A 21,309-nucleotide genomic window follows, 5' to 3' on the forward strand; every position below is an offset into this window, starting at 1 on the left:
TCTCCTGAATCATCCCCGCCCAAGCTCTTTGGTAGTAGAGTCAATGCAGGGCAGACATCAGAGGGACCACACCACACCAACCAGTAGAGAAGGAGAACGATTTGATATGATGGCGTGGTGCATTTATGCAGCAACCGGGCTTGGGTTTCTGCATACCCAATTATGAGGCTGTGATGGGGAGGTACCAGGCCTTTGGCAAAAAGTGGAAATGCTAGCAGGCAGACCAACAGAGATCACTGGTAGGGTTTTTCTCACGGGGGGTTTGCAGGTTTCGAAGTAGACTGCAGATTGCCACAGCGCGCCATCACATTGATTGCAACTCAAGCGCTTTAGTCAGTGCGGTGGCCATCTGTGAGCATGCATGGCTCCGGGCAGCAAACCTACCTCAGGAGACGAGGCTCCATATCAAATCCATGCATTTTGACTGAGAGGGCCTGTTCATAGCCTGAATGAATGAATGCTTGGATACCATATGGAAAATAAAGCTGACATCCAGGAAAATGGGGATTGGAGTGACTCAATCCAGCAACCATAACTGGCCACAGAACTGGTACATTCCCAGGCTCCACAAAGGGGTCGACAGACCTTCTCTTTCTCCTACTGCTCTTATAGCGAAGGGCAAGGTCGGAACCGTAGACAGAATGGGTCACATAGTCAGCCTCACAAAAGGCATTCTGAGACAGAAAAGAGGTAATGTCGAGGTCTTGGCGAACCAATCCCAAATATGCTTCCAGCAGCCAGTTCATGGGCTACTTAAGTTGCTATGTATTCAATTGAGAAGTGATAACATCTGATCAATGGGTTTTGTGTGATGGTTACAGAATCAAATTTGAAATCTTATCGCCACTCAGATCTGTATGCTCGACTCCTCCTTCTAAAACATTATTGGAGAAAGTAACATCACTACTAACAAAAAGGGCCATCCAACCTGTCCACCGGTCTGAGATCAAACACAGTTTCTACTCCTGGTATTTTACTGTCCCTAACAAAGATGGTGGTAAATGATCTATATTAGATCTAAGGGAAGTTAACTCTTTCATAAATCATAAAAAGTTCCAAATGGTCTCAGTGCAATTGATAATGATTCTACTCAGAGAACAGGATTGGTTTACCTCCATTGATTTGAAGGATGCATCTTTTCATGTGAGCATCCATCCTATTAACATTTTCTTTGGTTCCAAGTCGGGTTGGATGCCTGTGAATTCACAGTGCTACCATTTGGGCTGGGTACAGCACCGTGGATATTTGCAAAATGTATGGCCCCCTGTGCACGTATGCCTGAGACTGAAAGAAATTCATATATATCCATACTTGGACAATTGGCTTCTTGTAGCAAGCAGTAAAATTGTGCTAATCCAGTTCTTTGAAATGACTTGTCTTACCCTCTATGACATGGGTCCTCAAACTACGGCGCGCCGGCCAGATCCAGCCCGCCATGCCCATTTATCTGGCCTGCCTTTTGATTATGCAAGCCCCCGCTGCCTCACCGTGCCTGAGCCCACCGCCGCCTCACCGCTTCCCCACACCTGCTGCCTCACCTCACCATGCCTGCGATTGCCATGACCGCTGCCTCGCCGTGCCTGCATCCACCACTGCCGCCACCTTGCTGGCCCGTGCCTGCTACCTTTCAACTGGCCCCCTGTTGAAAAAGTTTGAGGATCTCCTCTCTATTAGTAGGATCATGCCTTTATGGGGAAAAATATATTCTCATCCCCACACAGAATATTTGCTACATTGGAGCAGTCCTGGACTAACTTGTGGCTCGAGTGTTCTTACTCAAGAACTGTATGAACAGGTTGATACAGGCTGCTATGGAGGCCAGAACCAAGGAAAAGGTATGTGCAAGAAAAATACAACAACTCCTGGTGCACATGGCCTCTTTGGTATCTGTGGTACAGTTTGCCGGATTATGCATGAGGCCTCTGCACCTGTGGTTCCTTAAGCTGTTCTCTCCAAGGCTCGACTTTCCAAGGAAAAAGCTAGCCCCACAGATCCGAGTGCATACAAGTCTCAAATCCAACCTTTGCAAGGCTCTGCTGTTCCAACCAATGGAACCATTGACTACAATAACTCTCTAACAGGCTGGGGGGGCCCTTTGGGTGGCTACCTCACCCAAGGGGCCTGGTCCTAACTGGAACCACCATATCAATCATCTCAAGCTACTGTTAGTTTACAAGGGACTTTTTGCCTTCCAGAATCTGCTGTTGGGCAGGCATGTCCAAGTTGTGTCAGACAACAAAGCAACCGTCTTCTATATCTACAAGCAGGGTGGAACGATATCACTGCCCCTGGCAAGGTTAGCACTTTGGATTTGGGAGTGGTGTATCAGTCACAAAGTCACATTGGTGGCTGTTCATATGGCTGGTATGGAGAATGTCACAGCGGATTCATTGAGCCATTCATCTCATCAAATACACAAATGGGAACTCAACAAGCGAGTCCTCAAGGAAATTTTCAGAGAGTGGGGCATACCATCAGTAGACCTGTTTGCCATATGAACAAACACAGTCTGTAAAATGTGTTGTTCAAGAGCAGGAATTGGCAAATCCTCAAAGGGGGAGTGCCTTTCTCCAGTTGTGGATGGGAACTCTCTTCTATGCTTCCCCCCATTTCCCCTCATCATGAGGACAATAATGAAGATGAGAATGGAAGAGACATGAGCCATCCTGAGCATCCAGAGGGTTTAGAAATTCTTGTACTTTCTCCACTTGTCCAGACTCAAGCCAATGTTGATTAAAGTTTACTTGTCAGCAATTTGTGCCTTCTGCCGACTGATGGAAGGGTACTCTGCTTTCTCCCATCCATTACCCAGACGGTTTATGAGGGGACTCAAAAACCTGCACCCTCCAACCTGCCAGTTGATTTCCTCCTAGAGTCTTTCTGTGGTTCTGCACACCTTAACCAAAACGCCATTTGAACCTCTAGCAATTACCAATTTAAGGCTGCTTTTGTGAAAGTTTTCTTTTCTTGTTGCAGTTACTTCAGCTCCACGAGCGAGTGAGCGTTATGGGTAGACCCACACGTACTTAAGCTTCCACAGGAACCAAGCTGTTCTCTGTACTGATGTGTCCTTTCTATTCAAGGTCCCATTGTCCTTTCATATTAATCAGGAAATCATCTTCCCAGCCTTTTACCTGTCCCCTGCCTCGGACATTGTAAGAATGTTGCATGCTATCAACATCCATTGTGCCTTAGCGTTCTACTGATCCAGAACGCAATCCATAAGTAAGACGAAACAACTGTTTCTCAAATACACTTATCAATATAAAGGGGACCCAGTGAGCCCTCAGCATTTGGCGTACTGGATTGTGAATACCGTTAAGTTGGCTTACAGACTGTCTTCCTTGGACTTACCTGATCAACCACAGATCCATTCAGCTAGAGCTGTTTCAACATTGATGGCCCTCCATGCTGGTATCTTGATTGAAGATCTTTGTAGGGCAGCTACGTAGACTAATCCATCAATGTTTGTTAAGCATTATAAACTAGATGTTAGAGCAATGAAAGACTATTACTTTGGGAGAGTAGTATTGTCTTCTGTTTGCACTGATACCAGTAACCTACCACAGTACGCTTTTGTGTTCATACATTTATACTAGAGCATGGAGGGACAAATGTTCTATGTATACTTTATTATGCAGTGACTTTACTTATTGGTTCACTTCCCGTTTTTCATGTTTGATAACTCAAACTCATGTCCTAAGAACTCATTTATGAGTCATTCTTGTCTTAGACCTTATGTATGTGTTTATGCTATATCTGTATGATCCCTGCTGACACCTCCTGCCTCCGATCAGGGATACTTGCTAATCACCCATATGTGTGATGCACAGAGAGCATGACGAAGAAATGCAGGTTGCATACCTGTAACTCTAGTTCTTTGAGTGTCATCTGTGCATTCACACAACCCACCCACTGGCCCCACGTCAGTGTCAGTGACTCTATAATAACAGTATACGCAGACTTTACTTTCAGTATTAATATTTATTGGTTGGTAGACACATCTTATGATTTACTTTCAACACACATAGTTGGCAAATGTCTGTCTCCAGTAAAACCAAGAAAATGGCGGGAGCCCACTGATTTTATAGGGGAAGGGAGGGGGCGGGGCTCCTGTGGAAAGTTCTAGGCTAAGGTAATCATTCCAAATAAGACACTGTGAAGGCACAGCACCCTTATGTGTGAATGCACAGATGACCACTAGAAGAGCTACAGTTACAGTTGTGCAACCTGCATTTGCAGCTGTAGTTGAAGACCCTGCTGACCTTCCTGTGCCTGCTATGGAAGAAATTATTTCAAGGGCAGCCAGAGAGGCCAGTCAACCGGAAGAATGAGAAAAAGCAACAACATCTTGAGGGAGGAGATTCAGAGTTGGGAAGTTTATCAGATGGGGAAATCCAGCCTCCTGAGGAGGTGGACCTGATATTCCATCCTCACAGTTGTAGTGTGACCCAGCTGGGGTCTCTGACAGAGGAGTGCAGGCTTGTCCAGTTCCACAGCACTTCTTCCTCCCGGTATAGATGCAGAAGGATTCATAAGGAAAGTTTTGGGTGAAGAATGTCAGAGAGGGTTCAACATTTCACTTTGTGTCTGCTCAGAGACTTGCATGTCAAAAAAACGGCTTGGGACCTGGATACCTAAAGAAACGCCTTCTTCCATATTTGCCCTCCTGCCCCCTGAGATCAGCAGCAGAGGACCTCCTCCAGGAACCCTCCGTGAAAGATATTAGGAGGCAGAGTATCTAGAGAAGGGCTTTCTCTGCGGTGGCGCCCCACCTATGGAATGTGCTCCCAGAGAGGTCCGCCTGGCGCCGTCGTTATATGTTTTTCAGCGCCAGGTTAAGACCTTTTTATTTCAGCAATATTTTAATAAGTTTTAATACCATAATGTATATGTTCTTATTGCAGCCAGTGTGGGTCGATAATTTTATATATGTTATATTTTATTGTATTTTATCTATGTGAGCCGTCCTGAGGCTTTCACGACAGGACGGCATATAAATACTTTAAATAAATAAAGACAGACAGACATTTGGCAAAAAAGTGCTGGTGAAGCTATTACTACTTGAAGAGAGAAGTATGGCTAGCAATACACCCAGAAAAAGTCAATCACTGGACACTTCCAGATGATATCCTTAAAAGAAGCATTAGTAGTATTAAAGCTCCATCAGACGTAGGAAAATACCTTAACAGGACATTGACATGTCTAATAAAGGCCTAACAGAACTTTGTGTGAATAACACAAAACCTGAAGTCCATTAAAAGTATAGATGCTAAAGTGGATATACACTTCTTTAACCAAAATGATATATTCTTTGTTTCTGTTCAGTTCTTTAATTAGGTCTCATGCATCATAATCATTTACTGATAAAAGATACTTTTAGACAAGGATCATGGGTCAATGATAACCTTGAATAAGTATTTCCAAGCAGGGCCAGGCCATGAAGGAAGAATATAAATAAATAGCAAGGAATTGCAGGGACAGCATCAGGATGGCTAGAGCAGCAAATAAACTGAGAATAGCAAGAGATGCTAAGAACAAGAAAGCTTTCTTCAGATACATCCAGAACAAAAGACATGAGAAAGAGAAGGTTGTCCAGGCAGAGTGATAGTGGATGACAAGGAAAAGACAGAGGTGCTTCATTCCTACTTCGCCTGAGTCTTCTCCCACAGAAAAATCTACAATCAAGAGGAAGAACAAGTTGAAAGTGACAGATGGCACCCCATGATGGACAGACAAATGGTCAAGGAATACCCAGATGGAATGAACCCATTCAAATCTCCGGGGCCTGATGAACTCCATTCCAGAGTCATAAAAGAGCTAGTGGAGGAAGAATCACTGGCTATATCTTCAATAAATCAAGGAAAACAGGTGAAATGACAGACGACTGGAGAAGGGCTAAGGTTGTCCCTGTCTTCAAAAAGGGGAAAAAAGGTGAACCAGGGAACTACAGACCTGTCAGTCTGACATCAATCCCTAGAAAAAATCTGGAGCAAATTATTGATAAATCAGTCTGCAAGCATCTTGAAGAAATGCAGTGATTACTAGAAGCCAACATGGATTCATCAAATATAAATCCTGTCAGACTAATGTAATCGCATTTTTTGACTGGGTAGCCTCCCAAATGATCATAGGAAACACTGTGGACATAATCTACCTCAACTTTAGCAAAGCTTTCAACATAGTATCCATGAAATTCTGATAAGCAAATTAACAAAAACTGGGCTAGATAGAACAACTATTTAAAGGATCCAAAACTGTCTGCTTAATCAGACATAAAGAATGCTCAGCAATGGCACTTTCTCTAATGCGAGGAAAGTACCTAGGCACCCGCAGGAATCTAGTAAAAACCAGTATCCTCCAGATGTTTTGGACTACAATTTGTGGCATTCCCAGCCATTCTCCAAGTGCCAAGTTCTCCAACTAGGAAAAAGAAACCAAACACATCCATACAAGATGGGGAATACATGGCTCAGCAGAACTGGAAAAGAAAAGGATTGGTGGATACTTGTGAGCAATAGGCTAAATAGGAGCCAACAATGTGATGCAAATGCTACTCTGAGCTGCATTAACAGAAGTATTACTTCCAAAGCATGAGAAGTAGCAGTTCTCCTATTGTCCTCACTAGTCAGATCTCATCCAGAACTGTGTCCAGTTCTGGGAACCAAGAGTTAAGAAACATGCATAAAATTAGAAAGGGTCCAAAGGAGGGCAACAAAAATGATCCAGGGTTTGGAAACATTCTTCTGTGTGGATAGACTGAGAGAACTGAGCATGTTCAGCCTTGGAAAGAGAAGTCTGAGGGGGGCATGATATCCATCAAATGCTGTCACAAAGAGGAAGCTCAAGATCTGTTCTTGCTGATACCAGAGTGTTGGACACAGAATAAACAGTTCAAGCTGCGACAACCCAGATTCAGGCTAGATATGAGAAAATCTTCTTCACTGTCAGAGCAATATGACAGTGAAGCCAGTTGCCTAGAGAGGTGGTGGGCTCTCCCACACTAGAGACATTCAAGGAGAAACTGGACAGCCATCTGAGTAGGATGGTGTAAACTGGTGTCCTGCAGAAGCAGGAGGTTGGACTCAGTGGCCTTTATGGCCCTTTCCAACTCTTGCATGCTATGTTTCTATGATTCAAGAGTTGAGGATGCAATGAAGCTGTAAATGCTGCAGGGCCTACCCTAAATTCCAGCAAATGTTGCAATTTTAAATATTGCCACTGAGCTGAAGATGGCACCCTCACTGATTGAGGCTTATTATCACCCAGTGCAAAGCAGAAGGAGTGGTAGAAGCAAACCCTGCCTTCTTGCCGTTCCACCCTGAAGTTTTGCTAAATGGGCTTTTTTGCAAAGGCATTTCAGAAATGGAAGGTAGGAAGCTGAAAGAGGGCTAGCATAACTCATATCTTGGCTTCTCCAGTCTCTCTTTCTCCCCCCCTCCCCCCCACCCACTGAAACAACCTGTCTTCCTCCTCTCTGAGGTTGAGTTCTTGAGCTTGGAGGCCAACTGGAGTGGTTCTTTCTGTGCTGGCTATTCAGGATGTAGGTAGAGGTGTGATCTCCAAAGCTGCCTTCTAAAGTCAAAATGGTGTTTCTCTCCTTGGATTGGATGATCCTAATTATCCTATGATCCATCAATAAAATATTTAGAAGCCGTAAGATTGCTTCTTTGGTTTATTTTCTGTTTCTATGTCAGAATGATTAGTAAAGTTTTACTGAACATTTTCAATTTCATGTTGTTGAAATGTACATGTCAGACAAAGAGTTCAAACCGGGGAAAAAAAACCCTTGGTTAAACTTAGATGTTATAGTTAATTGCAGATAGATTAATCATTCATAAAAGCTTCTTTCTCTGTAGGCTTTATTGAAGGCTTTCATAGCTAACCTTAAGTCAAGTTCTCCGACTATTCGTCGAACTGCAGCTTTTTCAGCCGTGAGCATCTGCCAACATTCGCGAAGAGCACAGTATTTTTATACTTGGCTACTACATGTATTACTAGGTAAGATGGCAAAATTACTACTTCACAGTTTAAAAGAAACTGAGAAAATACTTTATTTGTAATTCAGCCACAGTATATTTGACTTTTCATTCAATGAATTGATAGTTCCCAGTCATTCGAGTACTATGATTCTCTTATAAATGGTGTTCCTTGTAAAGAAAAAAACTGGGTAAAATACTGTATTAGTCTTCATATAGAATATTTAATATTACAGATAAGTAGACTTGTTATATTTTAAGAGGAGTTATCCATGGGGTTTTTTGTGGATTGTATGCATGGCAACATGCATATCTGTGTTTATTGGAGCCTCTTTCAGAAAATGGTTATAAATGAGAAAATTCTGGAAGGAACCCTCCCCATTGTCCCAGTATGCATGATCCTAGTGAGTGACCACCTATTTCCTCAATTCTTCTTTGTGGTCTGTGTGTATCACACATGTGGACTCATTGTTTGAATGAAGCTTGTTATTGGGAAGATTTAATAGCTGAAAGCATTTTGATTGAAACCCTTCCCCCACTCCATTCTCCATGTAAAAGGGTGGGACTGCTGCCATTTCCCTCAGTTTTTCAATCACCTTTGGTGCCTCAATAAGTTCTTGTTTGTTCTTTCTCTCCTCAGAGCATTTACAGCTTTTCTAATATTGTAAGCATTTTTCTGGGTTCCCTTTTCCCCCAAACCCTTACAGATTTTCTTTCCTAACCGTTTTTTACCTCCCTTTACAACCCCCAACAAAGGAAATCCTCTCTGTTTATCCTATCTTCTCCTTGTTCTTTCTCCTTCTATTTCTTTCCTTCCTGCCTTTTTTTCCTGATGCCATTGAGGATTCCCTTTTAAAAAATGTGTCCATTGGGATGCTAGACTGTTCCCATTTGATGGACATTCTCTTTGCTTCTTGTGCCTGGGAGAGGGGACTGTCATCGATCAATGCCCACATCAGCAGGCGTTCTCCTAGCAGGCACAGAAGTGAAGGACCCACTGTTTCCATACTGAGCTATGGAATAAGGCCGTTTGTGCAGTAGAAGCTTTGGTCTTGCCTGAGACTTCTTGCCTGTCTACAGCAGCCTCTCTCCACTTGGGCAGGCCCATACCATCTGCCACAGCCACTGCTTCCTCAGTAATCTTGGTAGCTCCTTCATCCCCCCTACTCTGTGTGAGACAGTGATGCATAAAAAGTCAAGAAGCTGGCAAAACAGGCATAAGAAGCATGCTCCAGTTACACTGCGGTGCTGAAGTCTAAGTGGCATCCAGTGGAGGCATGCCTGGTACCAACTGCCATGGAATCACATGTGGGTGCCCCTCTCATACTCCTGAGACCAGTAGCTGTACTGAGACTTGAGCCTCTCTCAGCATTGTTGTTGGAGGGGAAATCAGGGACCTGCCACCATCTTGATCCCTTCCATCTATCGTGGTCTGGAGGGCACCAGTTGGTATCATTAAGTGGCACCAGAGCCATTAAGCAAGGCACTCAGGGACAGGCAGTCAGTTTCACAGTTGCTGCAATTGTACTGGGGCTTCTTCAACCCATGGGGAATGTAACACCAAGCAACCATATATGATCCTTGGTATGGTCTGGTGTAATATATAGATGTCTTTGGGGACTGTGGACAAGTCGCTGAATTGCCAGGTCTTCAGCCACCAATACCATCCTGGTCGCCTTCTTCAGTCCAAGAGTTTCATCATCCTGCAGAATGCCCTGCTCCTCCTGCACCAGCCTGCTGACCAAGCTGTCCTGCACCACCATTCTCCAACACATCCTCACTTAACAGATGTTAAGGATTACAAATCCAGTGGAGACACTTCTCTTATCAGTCCAGCCGAGATCCTCATCTCCTGTTGCAGCTCTTGGTGTAAGGACCAGGCTGTGGGTGGCAACAGGGAAGGGCGGCATACTGGGGCCAGGGTGCGAGCTCAAGCTGAGTCCAGAGCTTATTATGGGCAGGGGCTAGGGGCAAATCAGCAGGTCCAGGTCAAAGGCACGAAGGAGAGCAATCTAATTTTGCATGCACAGAGAAAGAGAGAGAGAGTCAGAGCACAGTTCCAGGGTCAGTTTACCAGAGAGACGCTGCTGCAAGGGTTGTAGCATGCTGGAGTGAGGCAGGGTCTACTCAGATGAAAGACGGGAAGAGCAGAAAAGGGTGCAGGCTGGAGTGAGGCAGAAACAAATTGGAACGAGGCAGGTATGAACTGGAGCAGGGCTTGAAGAAGGCAGGAACAAACTGGAACAAGGTGTAGCAATGCAGGGGCCAGAGCACAAGGAGTCACTAGAACAACTTGTGTTTTTGTGGCAAGGAGCAGCAGTGCAGGGAAGTCTTTTATGCTGGTCTTCAGCTGCACAGTGTAATTGTTCCGCAGGGGTTTCCTGCAAGTGTCCACAAAAGTGTTCCTGGTTCTGCCAGCACTTGCAGGGTCACTCAGGCCCTGCTCCTGACACTAGGTACTGTGGATGCTGTAGACCTGGGCAGCTTTGTTGAACAGACCCACCCTATGGCCTAGGCCCTTGGGTTCCAGATACACCTGTGGCCGGAGAAATATCAGATTTGGGGTTCAGTGCCCTGTGGACTGAGAAATCAATGCCAGTTGCCATCCTTTACTGGCAACCTTACCCTCTTCCAGACTGCCAAGCAGTTCTGAAAGGCCCCTTCAACAGTGGCTCCAACATCAAAATGGTTGGAGGGAATGCATTACATGCAGGAAGGACACAACCTTGCTTTTCCAATACCCCAAAATGAATTCCATGGTTATTGCCAGCACAGCACCTTATCTGATTGGCCACCTGGATATTTTTGGAAGGCATCTGTGCCTTAATGTCCCTGGGACTGAAATTGGCCAATTAACAGGCCGCCATGGAAGAGTACCATCTCTCTTTCTGTAAGAAGCTAGGCTTTCTCTGCAACTATCTACCAGAAGACCAATGGGTCCTCACAGGGTATTCCAGAATGAGGCAGTGTGCCTCCCAAGAATACAAATCGGTGTTTCCAGAAATTAGACAGACTGTGTGGAGCCAAGGCCATGATCAGTGTGTTGGTACTCAGGAAGCATGCATGGTTGTGCTCATCTGGTCTCACACAGGAGGCCTGCTCCTATATTGAGCACCTGTCCTACAATGGTGATGTTCTCTTCATTGCAAAGAAGGATGAGTGCATAGACAAACATCCACAAGGTGAGGACAATGGCATGGAGAATGGAGTTCTTCTAATACCCCACTACCAGGCCATGCTAGTGGTTTGGGCAGAGAAGTTCCTCTTTTAATTGTTCCCAGATAGGGCAGAATGCCAGCAACAACCCTCTTTTCCTAAGGATGCTTATTTGCACATTTCTATAGCACCCTGCCATAGGCATTTCCTTCATTTCCAAATCAAAGAAAGATGTTCCAATTTCCTCTCAGGTACCCCCAGGGTTTTAACAAAGTGTATGGCCACAGTGTGTGCTCACTTCTGTCAGTGTGAAAACCGACTCTGGGTAACTTCCCACTCTATCCTTTTCACTGGGGCATGCATAGACTCCATTAAAGTGGCAGCATAGCTCCCAGACTCCAAGGCAGCAGCACTGATTGAGGCAGACTCCAGACTATAGCAGTGACAAGTAGTGTGGACTGTCTAGATTTAATGGGTCTCATGGCAGTGACTATGTCAGCACTTCCCTTGGCCAGGTTCTGGATGCAGCTACTACAGTTATGGTTTGTCCATTCTTTCAATCTAGCAGTCCATGGAAGTGTTTCCAGATGCCACAGTCTGCCCCAGCCTCTCCTGGTGGACCCATTGTACAATCCTCTCCAAGGAAATGCTGTTCTTCAGTCTAGAGTAATTTTTTACAGTATTGATGGATGCCTCCCTGCTCAGATGGGGAGCTCACAGGGACTTGTTTTGAACACAAGCAATGTGGGAGGAGCCAGAAGCCTGCAGGCATACAAACTGTCTAAAGCTGTTTGCACTACAAAGGGCTCTTACTGCATTTCAGACTTGCCTGTGAGGACACCATGTACAAGTTCTGTATCAAGAAGCAGGGAGGAGTCAAGTTGATTGTGTTAACATGGCTTGCTGTTCAAATCTGGAACTTGATGTGTCAATGCATTACCTTGACAGCTGTTCATGTTACTGAGACTGACAACAGCCTAGCAAATTTTCTCTGCAGGAATCTCAATATTCATGAGAGGCAGATGAAATCAGGGACCCTGAATGAGATATTCACAACATGGGGGACCCCATCAATGGATTTCTTCCCCACTTAGAGCAATTTTGTCTTCCAAAGCTTCTGCTCTTGGGAAGGTGGATTGGTGTGCCAATGCATTACCTTGACAGCTGTTCATGTTACTGGGACTGACAACAGCCTAGCAAATTTTCTCTGCAGGAATCTCAATATTCATGAGAGGCAGATGAAATCAGGGACCCTGAATGAGATATTCACAACATGGGGGACCCCATCAGTGCATTTCTTCTCCACTTAGAGCAATTCTGTCTTCGAAAGCTTCTGCTTTTGCGAAGGTGAGGGCAGGGGCTCTCTGAGAAATGCATTCCTGCTATGCTGGATAGGGACCTTTCCCTCAGTTTCCCCTGATAATTCTGGTATTGGGGAAGGTTCAGCAGAATGCCACAGACTACATCATGGTCACCAAGGCACCCTTGGTTTACCCTCTTCAACCTGACTGAGAACTATATCCAGCTCCTGCAAATACCAGACCTAATCTCGTGGGCTCAGGGCAGATTCCTGCATCTGGACATCCAAAGCCTTCAGTTGACAGCTTGGAGGATCTATCTCCAGGGCACACACAGTCTCCTTTCTGTGAATGACTGCACTCTATCCTATAAGCAGCTCTGAAACTGACAACAAAAAAATCATAAAAGGCAAAGTGGAAAGGTTTTTGCCATTTGCAGATACTCAGAGATTTGATCCCAAAAGCTACATGATAGAACCATTTCTTCTCAACTGGTCTCCTTATTTCAGCAGAACTTAATGGGACCATCCACTGAGGTCCACCAAGCAGCCATCTCCTCCTTCCATGACACAATCGAGGACTGATTAGTTTTTTTGCACGCAATGAGTACGTATTTCCTGAAGGGACTAAAAACATTCTCCTACCTACTTGAACAATAACACCATCTTGGAGTTTGCTGGTCTTGCATACCCTAACAAGAAAGTCCTTGAGCCCCTGAACACAGTTAATCTTCATCTGCTGCCATGGAAGAGGTGTTTCTGGTGGAATCACATCCATTTGATGATATAGTGAACTTTGTGCCCTATAGATAGATCCTTGATACCTTGTCTTCCATCATGACAAGGTAGTACTGCATTCAGATCCCTCCTTCCTACCCAAGGCCATATCCCTGTTCCATTTAAATACATTTGCCTGGCTTTCTTTCCATCCCTGTCCAGCCTGGTGGAGAGAACTCTTGGGCTTTCAGTATATTCTCGGTATCAGGTTGATTTGCTATTGATGTGGGTAATTTAATTATTTCATTAGCTAATTACACTATCAGAGGGTATACATGCAAAATCTCAAGTAAGTGTGATCATTAGTTCCCTACTAATCCTCAGTGAAAGACAACCATAATGACTGATGCGACAATGTTGAAGAAAATCGAGCACCATGCTGTGATTAAGTTCCTTACAAAACAAGGAAAAAGTCAAAAAATCATTCACGAAGAGATGGTGGCCGTTTACCAGGACTCTGCACCTTCATTATCTATTGTTCAAAAGTGGTCAAGTGAATTTAAAAGGGGCAGAGAAAGCATTGAAGACAACCCTTGCTCGGGCGGGCCAGTTGCTGCCACTATGAAAGAAAATGTGGAAAAAATTGAGAAACTTGTATTGAAAGATGCCTGAATAAAAATCAAAATGTTAGCAGAGATGACAAACCTGTCTGTTGGTACCATATTTACTATTTTTCATGACCATCTTAACCTTTGAAAGGTCTGTGCAAGATGGGTGCCACGAATGCTCATGGTGCCTCAGAAACAAGTGCGATTCAAGTGCTGTAGGATGTTTTTAGAGCTCTGTGGTGAAGATCCATCGAGTATTTTTGACCGGATTGTCACTGGAGATGAAACTTGGGTTCATCACTATGACCCTGAAAGTAAGCAGGAGTCCATGCAGTGGCATAAAAAAGGTGCTGACCCTCCGAAGATATTCAAAGTCACTCCATCAGCTGGAAAAATCATGGCCACAGCATTTTGTGACTCAAAGGGAATTTTATTGATTGAGTACACGAAAAAAGGTGAAACCATAAATGCAGCATCTTATGCAACCACTCTGCGTAATTTAAGAGAAGCAATTAAAGAAAAAAGGCGGGGAAAACTGACTGCAGGTGTGTTGCTTTTTCATGGCAACGTGCCCGTTCACACGGAGCATTTTTCGAAGGCTGCTGTGCGAGACTGGTTTTGAAGAAATAAACCACCCACCCTATAGCCCGGACCTGGCCCCCAGTGAGTACTACCTATTCCTGAATTTAAAAAAAGATCTTCATGGAAAGTGATTTTCCGACGATGAAGAGCTCAAGGCAGCAATTAATGCACATTTTTTAGACAAGGAGGAAGTATATTTTGTACAGGAAATTGAAAAGTGAATTTCTAGATGTAATAAGTGTATTGAAGTTATGGGGGATTACATTGAAAAATAAAAATTATTTCAATTTATTATTCCTTTTTCTTCATGCTGATACCGAGAATACAGTGAACTCCCCTCGTACTCTGGAAGTGTGTAGAGCGCTGGCATTCTACCACTCCTGGACTGTGTCCTTTTGTCAATCCCCGTGGTCTCTTTTCCACTTTTGGCTAGGTTGGCCTACAAGCTGGACTGCAACTGCCAGTGCAAGGTAAATTATACTTGACCCAAGCAATGGATGATTCGACAGCACTGCATAGAGGCAGTTCCATTACCAGACCCCTTCAAAGTGGCAACGTGCTCAACTCCATCCAACCTTTGTCAAGCAATATCATCTTGACATTCAGACCAGAGCTGACTGTGCTTTCAGGAGAGCAGTCGTGTCAGTGATACTCAGATGATGACAGTGCTCCACCAGCCATGTATGGATAAGCTTGCTAGTCACCCATATGTATGATGCAAAGAGACCAAGAAGAAGAAGAGCAAGTTGTTTACCTGTAACTGTCGTTCTTTGAGTAGTAATCTGTGCATTCACACAACCCACCCACCAGCCTTTTTGGGTGTCACAAGCAATGTAACTATTTGTGTTTGTCTTTATCTTTCTCCTTCCTGTTTTTTCCCTTCCTTAATGTGAGTGTGGTACTAATTTGCTCAATGCAGAGTCTGCACTGCCGTTCTTCCAGTACCACACCTTATGGCTCTGCTTGCTAATGTGGGATGTTACTGCTTAGCTCAATATGAAATCAGTACTTCTGATCCTCCCTTGGTTCTGAGAGCACTGGGTGGTCTCATTGGAACTGAGGGAAATGGCAGGAGCCCCTCCTTGTTATATGGACCCTGGCATTAAGGAAGGGTTTCATGCCAAATCACTCTCAGGTATTAATCTTCCTGGCTACAGGCTAGATACAGGTGTAGAGCCCATATGTGTGAATGCACAGATGACCACTTAAAAAACAAGAGGGACAGGTAAGAAACATGTCTTTTCTTACTGTGATTGCTTTGCAGAAGCTTTTCTCATCCTTTGGACCACGCGTTATTAATTTGTGAGGGTTTACTTGAACTTTTCTGGTTTTTCCTTCTTTCTAGCATTCTATTTAAATGTACTTTATTTTTCTGTACTGATATTCATACTTATCATTACCTCATATGGCCTTTAAGCCCCAATTTTGCAAATGTGTTGATTGTTGAAATAAGCTCCAACAGAAAGGCCTCTACCCACCTGTATTTAAGGGTATAAGAAGTTGATTTCTACCAAATGATACCAGTTTCACCAATGTACTGTGTGATTCCTCTTTTGAAAGGTCAAAAGGAGGGGTACACTAGAACAAAGTCTGGAATTAAATACAGTATTCCCCAACAAGTGTTGCTTGTTTTATCCATGTGCCTTAGGATGTAATTATTGACCATGAAAAGGGTATTACATAAGACTAGCAGTTTCTTGAGTTAGCTCATAGACTATTATTCACTGTATACAGTAATAACTTAAGAATGTGTACTTGTCTGAAATCGCACTATATGTTGCAAAATCTCAAAATGACTAAGCAGTGTTCTACAAGTATATGCAGGATCTTCATAAAAATTGTACTGATGTTATATCTCTAAACAATCACAATATTCTTTGCAGGTTTATTATTTCCCATTGAAGATGATTATCCCAGTGTCTTAATTCTGGGTGTATTGCTTACTTTAAGGTATCTAATACCTTTACTGCAGCAGCAGGTGAAAGATACAAGTCTCAAAGGTAGTTTTGGTGTTGTACGGAAGGAAACGGAGATTTCACCTTCCTTAGATCAACTTATACAGGTAAGACTAAAACGTAAATTGTTTTAACTTTCTAAGTTGATAAGCTGGTGCTTGTCATATTGGGCAGTTCCCAGGGCAGCACTTATTTCCCTGATGATTCTCTTGCAACCCACAGTTTACTTTCCTTAAATGGGACCTCACAAGGGAGATTTAGCACTTCTGGGGGTGCAATCTGAAACAATTGGAAGTACTCATTTCTGAAAGAAGGCAGGTCACTGGGGCTTGTAAAGTGTGGTCCTGACCTGCCTTCTTCTAGAAATTCACATTTCCACTTATCTTTTAGCTTCCTCTGGCAAGTGCAAAATCTCTCTTGCATGAGTGCTGGCTCTTTCTTCTGCTATGGAATCAGTGGGACCTATTGCTTGTACAAGGTAATTGACGGGCATAAACACTCCATTGGATACAGCTCATTGTTGTTTGCATTGCTGCTTTTTATTTGAATTTTTATGTATAGTACTTTAAAAAATATTTATGCCTCTCAGAAGCAGTGTTTTGGCTGTGGTCTGGCAGTTCATTTCTGTGATCTGTGCATGTTAAGATTAATAGTAATTTTTGATCTATACTTAATATTTTGAATAATCTGAAAGGTTAATCTGCTCAGGTCTTTGGTATCATGCACAGGTACATAAAGCTATGCTATGTTATTGGTAGACCAATATATTTCATTTGTTTCCATTTGCAGACCAATATATTTTAATATAAGTGAAACTAACATTTAGAAAATAATTATATAACTAAGGAAACATCAAAGCAACACATGTTTAGTGTTCTTAAATATTTAAAATACCTAATGAAAAATGCCAGCTCCTACTCTTGTAGTGATCATTTTAAGTTCTTCATTGTGATCACTGTGCATCCCACATGTGGGCTTTTGTTGCACAGTGCAAGGCCTAGATCAGAAGAAACTTCTATAGCTCAGCATCATGGAGTAGGTGGGGGCTCCCACCCACTCCCTCAATTTGTTTTTGACTGCACACACACCCCAGGGTCAGCAATGGAAGCTCTTGTTTTTAATGTTTCTGACTTTCAGGAAAGAGCAGAACTTCTTTGCTGCTCACAAGCCCTGGTCAAGTATGAAGCTAGCAGTTTTATCTTATTTTGGCTGGACTCAGGGAGAGAGACAATTTATCTCAAGTTTCTAAGGATGGCTGGGATGTGGTACTTATTCTGGGAAAGGCTAGAATGGATATTCATTTAAAACCAAGGAGAGAGAGGGATTCCCTTCTTTGTGTAACTCTTCATCCATCCAATTGCTCCTCCTTTTCCTCCTAGAGGTACAACAGCAAATTTGAGTAAGCACAGCACACAGGGGTGTCACTACTTGTTCCATCTAGGGATATTGTCACTATTGTGGCTGTTATTTCCCAAGCCTCTGCCTGCCATCGCCTCAGTGGTTCTCAGTTTGCTTCATTTCTGTTGCTGGTAGAGAACAGAACCACGGTTAACTCAAGAAAGGAATCCACATCAGAACTTCCCTCACTTGCCCTCTTTCAGCTCATAGATCTGATGAGGTATCCATGACTGTTGTTCATAATATGAAAGGAAATTATCAATTGATAACACTTTTTTTTCCTTTCCTGCTGTCAGTATTCTCCTATTGTCTGCTTCAAACCAAAAAAATCAGGTGGCTGAAATTAAGATATTTCTTCCTCCAGAACTATAGCCCTTCAGGAGGTCAACGTCCTGTGCTTCCCTGAATGGTGCGGAAAAAAAATGCAAAGAATGGGTTGTCTTTCTAGCACCCAGGAAAGACAGGGATGATGTAATGCTTCCTTTGCCTATGAGTGTAATCATTATGCCTCCTCTCATTGAGCTATCTCTTCTGTCTGTTGCTTAATCACCTCCCTTTTTCTCTATGAATTGGAAATTCCTTGTGCTTTCACTCACAGTAGTTTGTTTGTCTAAATAATAACAACAACAACACAGCAAAACAGGAAAGTACCTCTTCTGGCTGTTTATCTTTTTCTCCTCTATTGATCTCTCACTTGTTCTGCTGCTTCATGTTGTAAATTCAGAATGTAACATCATAAAGGAAGTGTTAAAATGAATTTCATTTAATTCAATTACTTGAGGATGAGACAGTTATTCAAGGATGAGACTGGAGCACAGCCTGCTGTGGAAGAACTGTAAGTCATCTTGTGCAACACTGAACAACAGGCTAAAGGTCAACCAAGGTTAATGATATCAAGGCTTGCAAGAACAAGAAAAGAGTGTTAGTTGTGGGAGACTTTTTATTGCATTGGATGGAACCATATGTATGTCATGAAGACCCATGAACTCATCAATTATGCTACCTCATGGAAGGATAGATTAGTAATGTAACTAAAGGATGGCTAAATTTCATAAAGGCTACAGACACATATCCCTTTCTTTTTTACTGGTGGAAACAAATAACACTGCCAAGAGAAGGTTTGAAGAAATCACATCAGACTTTGACGCTTTGGAGAGCAAAGTCAAGTTCTCCAGTCATTCCAGTTCTTGGCAGGAGAACAGAGAGGGAACGAAATTTACTCCAGGTGAATACCTGGCTATGAAGGTGGTACCAATGTGAGAGATTTGGATTCTGGGACCACAGGCTGCACTTCCTGGAATATGGACTGATAGCAAGGGATGTAATACATTACAAGGCCTGGAAAGAATGTGTTTGGCTGCAGCATGAAGAGGTTTATCAGGAGGGATTTAAACTGCATCGTACAGAGGAGGACGAAGTATACCTGGGTGTAACAGCAAAGGCTTATGTACCACAGCAGAGAGAGCAGTTCTTACAACACCCAACAATAGTCTTCCAAAAATGTAAGAGGAAAGTTAGAGTATAAGCCACATGGTCTTCAATGTCTAAATACTAATGCCCAGAGAATGTGAAACAAACAGCATGAACTTGAACTCAACACAAATATGACCTAATAGCTGTAACCAAAAATTGGTGGGATGACTCCCATGACTGGAATTCAACTATTGAAGGATATAACTTGTTCAAGAAGAACAAAAGAAAGGGAGGCAGAGTTGCACTATTTGGGAAAGTGACCATGCCATTGTTGACTTCTTGACTCTAAAAGAAGCAAAAGCCAATTGTAGCCAAACACATATCCTGGATTTTAGAAAGGCTAATTTTAATAAATTCAGGACAATGGTAACCAAATTCTCATGGTTCTAATGAAAAAAGGGAGTCCAAGATGTGTGGAATTTTTTTTTAAAAAAAGGAAATTCTGAAGGCACAATTTAAACAATTCCAAGGAAAAAGGATAGAAGACAACAGAAGAAGCCCATGTGACTTCACAAAAACCTCATAAATAGATGGTTGCAGAGATAAAAGGCCATGTATAGGATGGAAGGCCAGGCTACAAAGGCAAGTAGCATGGAATTGCAGAAATGATGTCAGGAAGGCTTAAGCTAGGAATGAACTGAGGCTAGTTAGGGATACTAAAAGCAAAAAATAAGCCTTCTTCAAATAAGTCTGTAGTAAAAGACAGAGGAAAGAAATGGGGCTTCAGCTACTCAGCATGGGTGACAGAATAAGAGATGGCAAAGAAAGGGCAGAAACACTTGATTCTGCTTTGGCTCAATCTTCTCTTAAAGGAAGATCTATGACCCTCCTGATGTAGGTGAAGTAGAAGATGAAGGAACAGGATGGCAGCCCCAGATTAATAGGCAAACAGTCAAGGTTCATCCAGTTGGGTGGAAGGAGTTGAAATCTCCAGGAGCGAATAAACGCCATCCTAGAATCATAAAGGAACTGGTAGAAAACTCTCAGGAACCACTGTCTTTTATTTTTGAGAAATCATGGATGACAGGGATGTACCAGATGACTGGAGAAGCATCAATCAATCAATTCTGTATTTGGTCATTGACCAGATAATAAATAAAACACAAAAGGACAATTAGTTAAAAATACAAAAAATACAGTACTAATAAAATTACATTAATTTAGGTAAGAAAGTAAAAGCATTCTGGTAGAACCTAACAACATTTAAGGTTAATTTTACTGTGCACTGTACAAACCACTGAACAATATTTGGCTGTAGTCAAGGAGATAAAATTGGATTGATCAGATAAAAGTAACTTAAGATAAAAAGAATTGGAGTAACCAGGATATTTAGAAAGAAGTGAGGATAGCAATTCCTGGCGAGCACCGGTATAGAGAGGAAAGTAAAGAATAACATGTTTCAGCAATTCAATTGTTGCTTCCCCACATGGACACAGTCTCTGTTCAAGGGGTATTTTTGATCTCTCCCTTCAGTAATGGCTGTTGGGAGGACATTGACTCTGGTTAGAGATAAAGCTCCTTCATGGAACTCTGCCTTGTCGTGGCAAAGGGGCTTGCATAGCTCAAGGAAGCTATGAGCTATGCCGTGCAGGGTCACCCAAAATGGACAGGTCATAGCAGAGAGCTCTGACAAAACATGATCCACTGTAGAAGGAAATGGCACCCCACTCCAGTATTTTTGCCATGAAGACTCCATGGACAGTACCAAAAGGCAAAGAGATATGACACCGGAAGATGAGCCCCTCAGGTCAGAAGGTGTCCCATGTGCTACTGGGGAAGAGCGGAGGACTAGTACTAGTAGCGCCAGAAAGAATGAAGAGACTGGGTCAAAGCCGAAAGGATACTCAGTTGTGGATGTATCTGGTGGTGAAAGGAAAGTCCGATGCTGCAAAGATCTATACTCCATAGGAACCTGGAATGTAAGATCCATGAATCAAGGCAAGCTGGATGTGGTCAAACAAGAGATGACAAGACTGAACATCGACATCTTAGGAATCAGTGAACTAAATTGGACAGGAATGGGTGAATTCAGTTCAAATGACCATCAGGTATACTGCTGCGGGCAAGAATCCCTCAGAAGAAATGGAGTAGCCTTCATAGTCAATAAAAGAGTAGGAAAAGCAGTACTGGGATACAATCTCCAA

At 43.0% G+C, this 21,309-nt stretch overlaps 1 protein-coding gene across 8 annotated transcripts in view; it reads left to right on the forward strand.

Moving 5' to 3' along the window:
• The window catches only part of HTT (huntingtin), a 454,323-nt gene that overhangs the window by 55,281 nt on the left and 377,733 nt on the right, over window positions 1-21,309 (forward strand). For all 8 annotated transcript variants that reach the window (XR_006413521.1, XM_044417924.1, XM_044417925.1 and 5 more), the window contains 2 exons: window positions 7,860-8,001; window positions 16,223-16,401. Coding sequence is in view for 7 of the 8 variants with exons in the window: in XM_044417924.1 (XP_044273859.1) it covers window positions 7,860-8,001; window positions 16,223-16,401 (321 nt within the window). In the remaining variant the exon portion in view is untranslated. The remainder of the gene's footprint in view (window positions 1-7,859; window positions 8,002-16,222; window positions 16,402-21,309) is intronic.

This window comes from Varanus komodoensis, unplaced genomic scaffold (genome assembly GCF_004798865.1).
Source record: "Varanus komodoensis strain SLA01 unplaced genomic scaffold, ASM479886v1 scaffold9, whole genome shotgun sequence".
In the NCBI taxonomy this organism is placed as follows: Eukaryota; Metazoa; Chordata; class Lepidosauria; order Squamata; family Varanidae; genus Varanus; species Varanus komodoensis.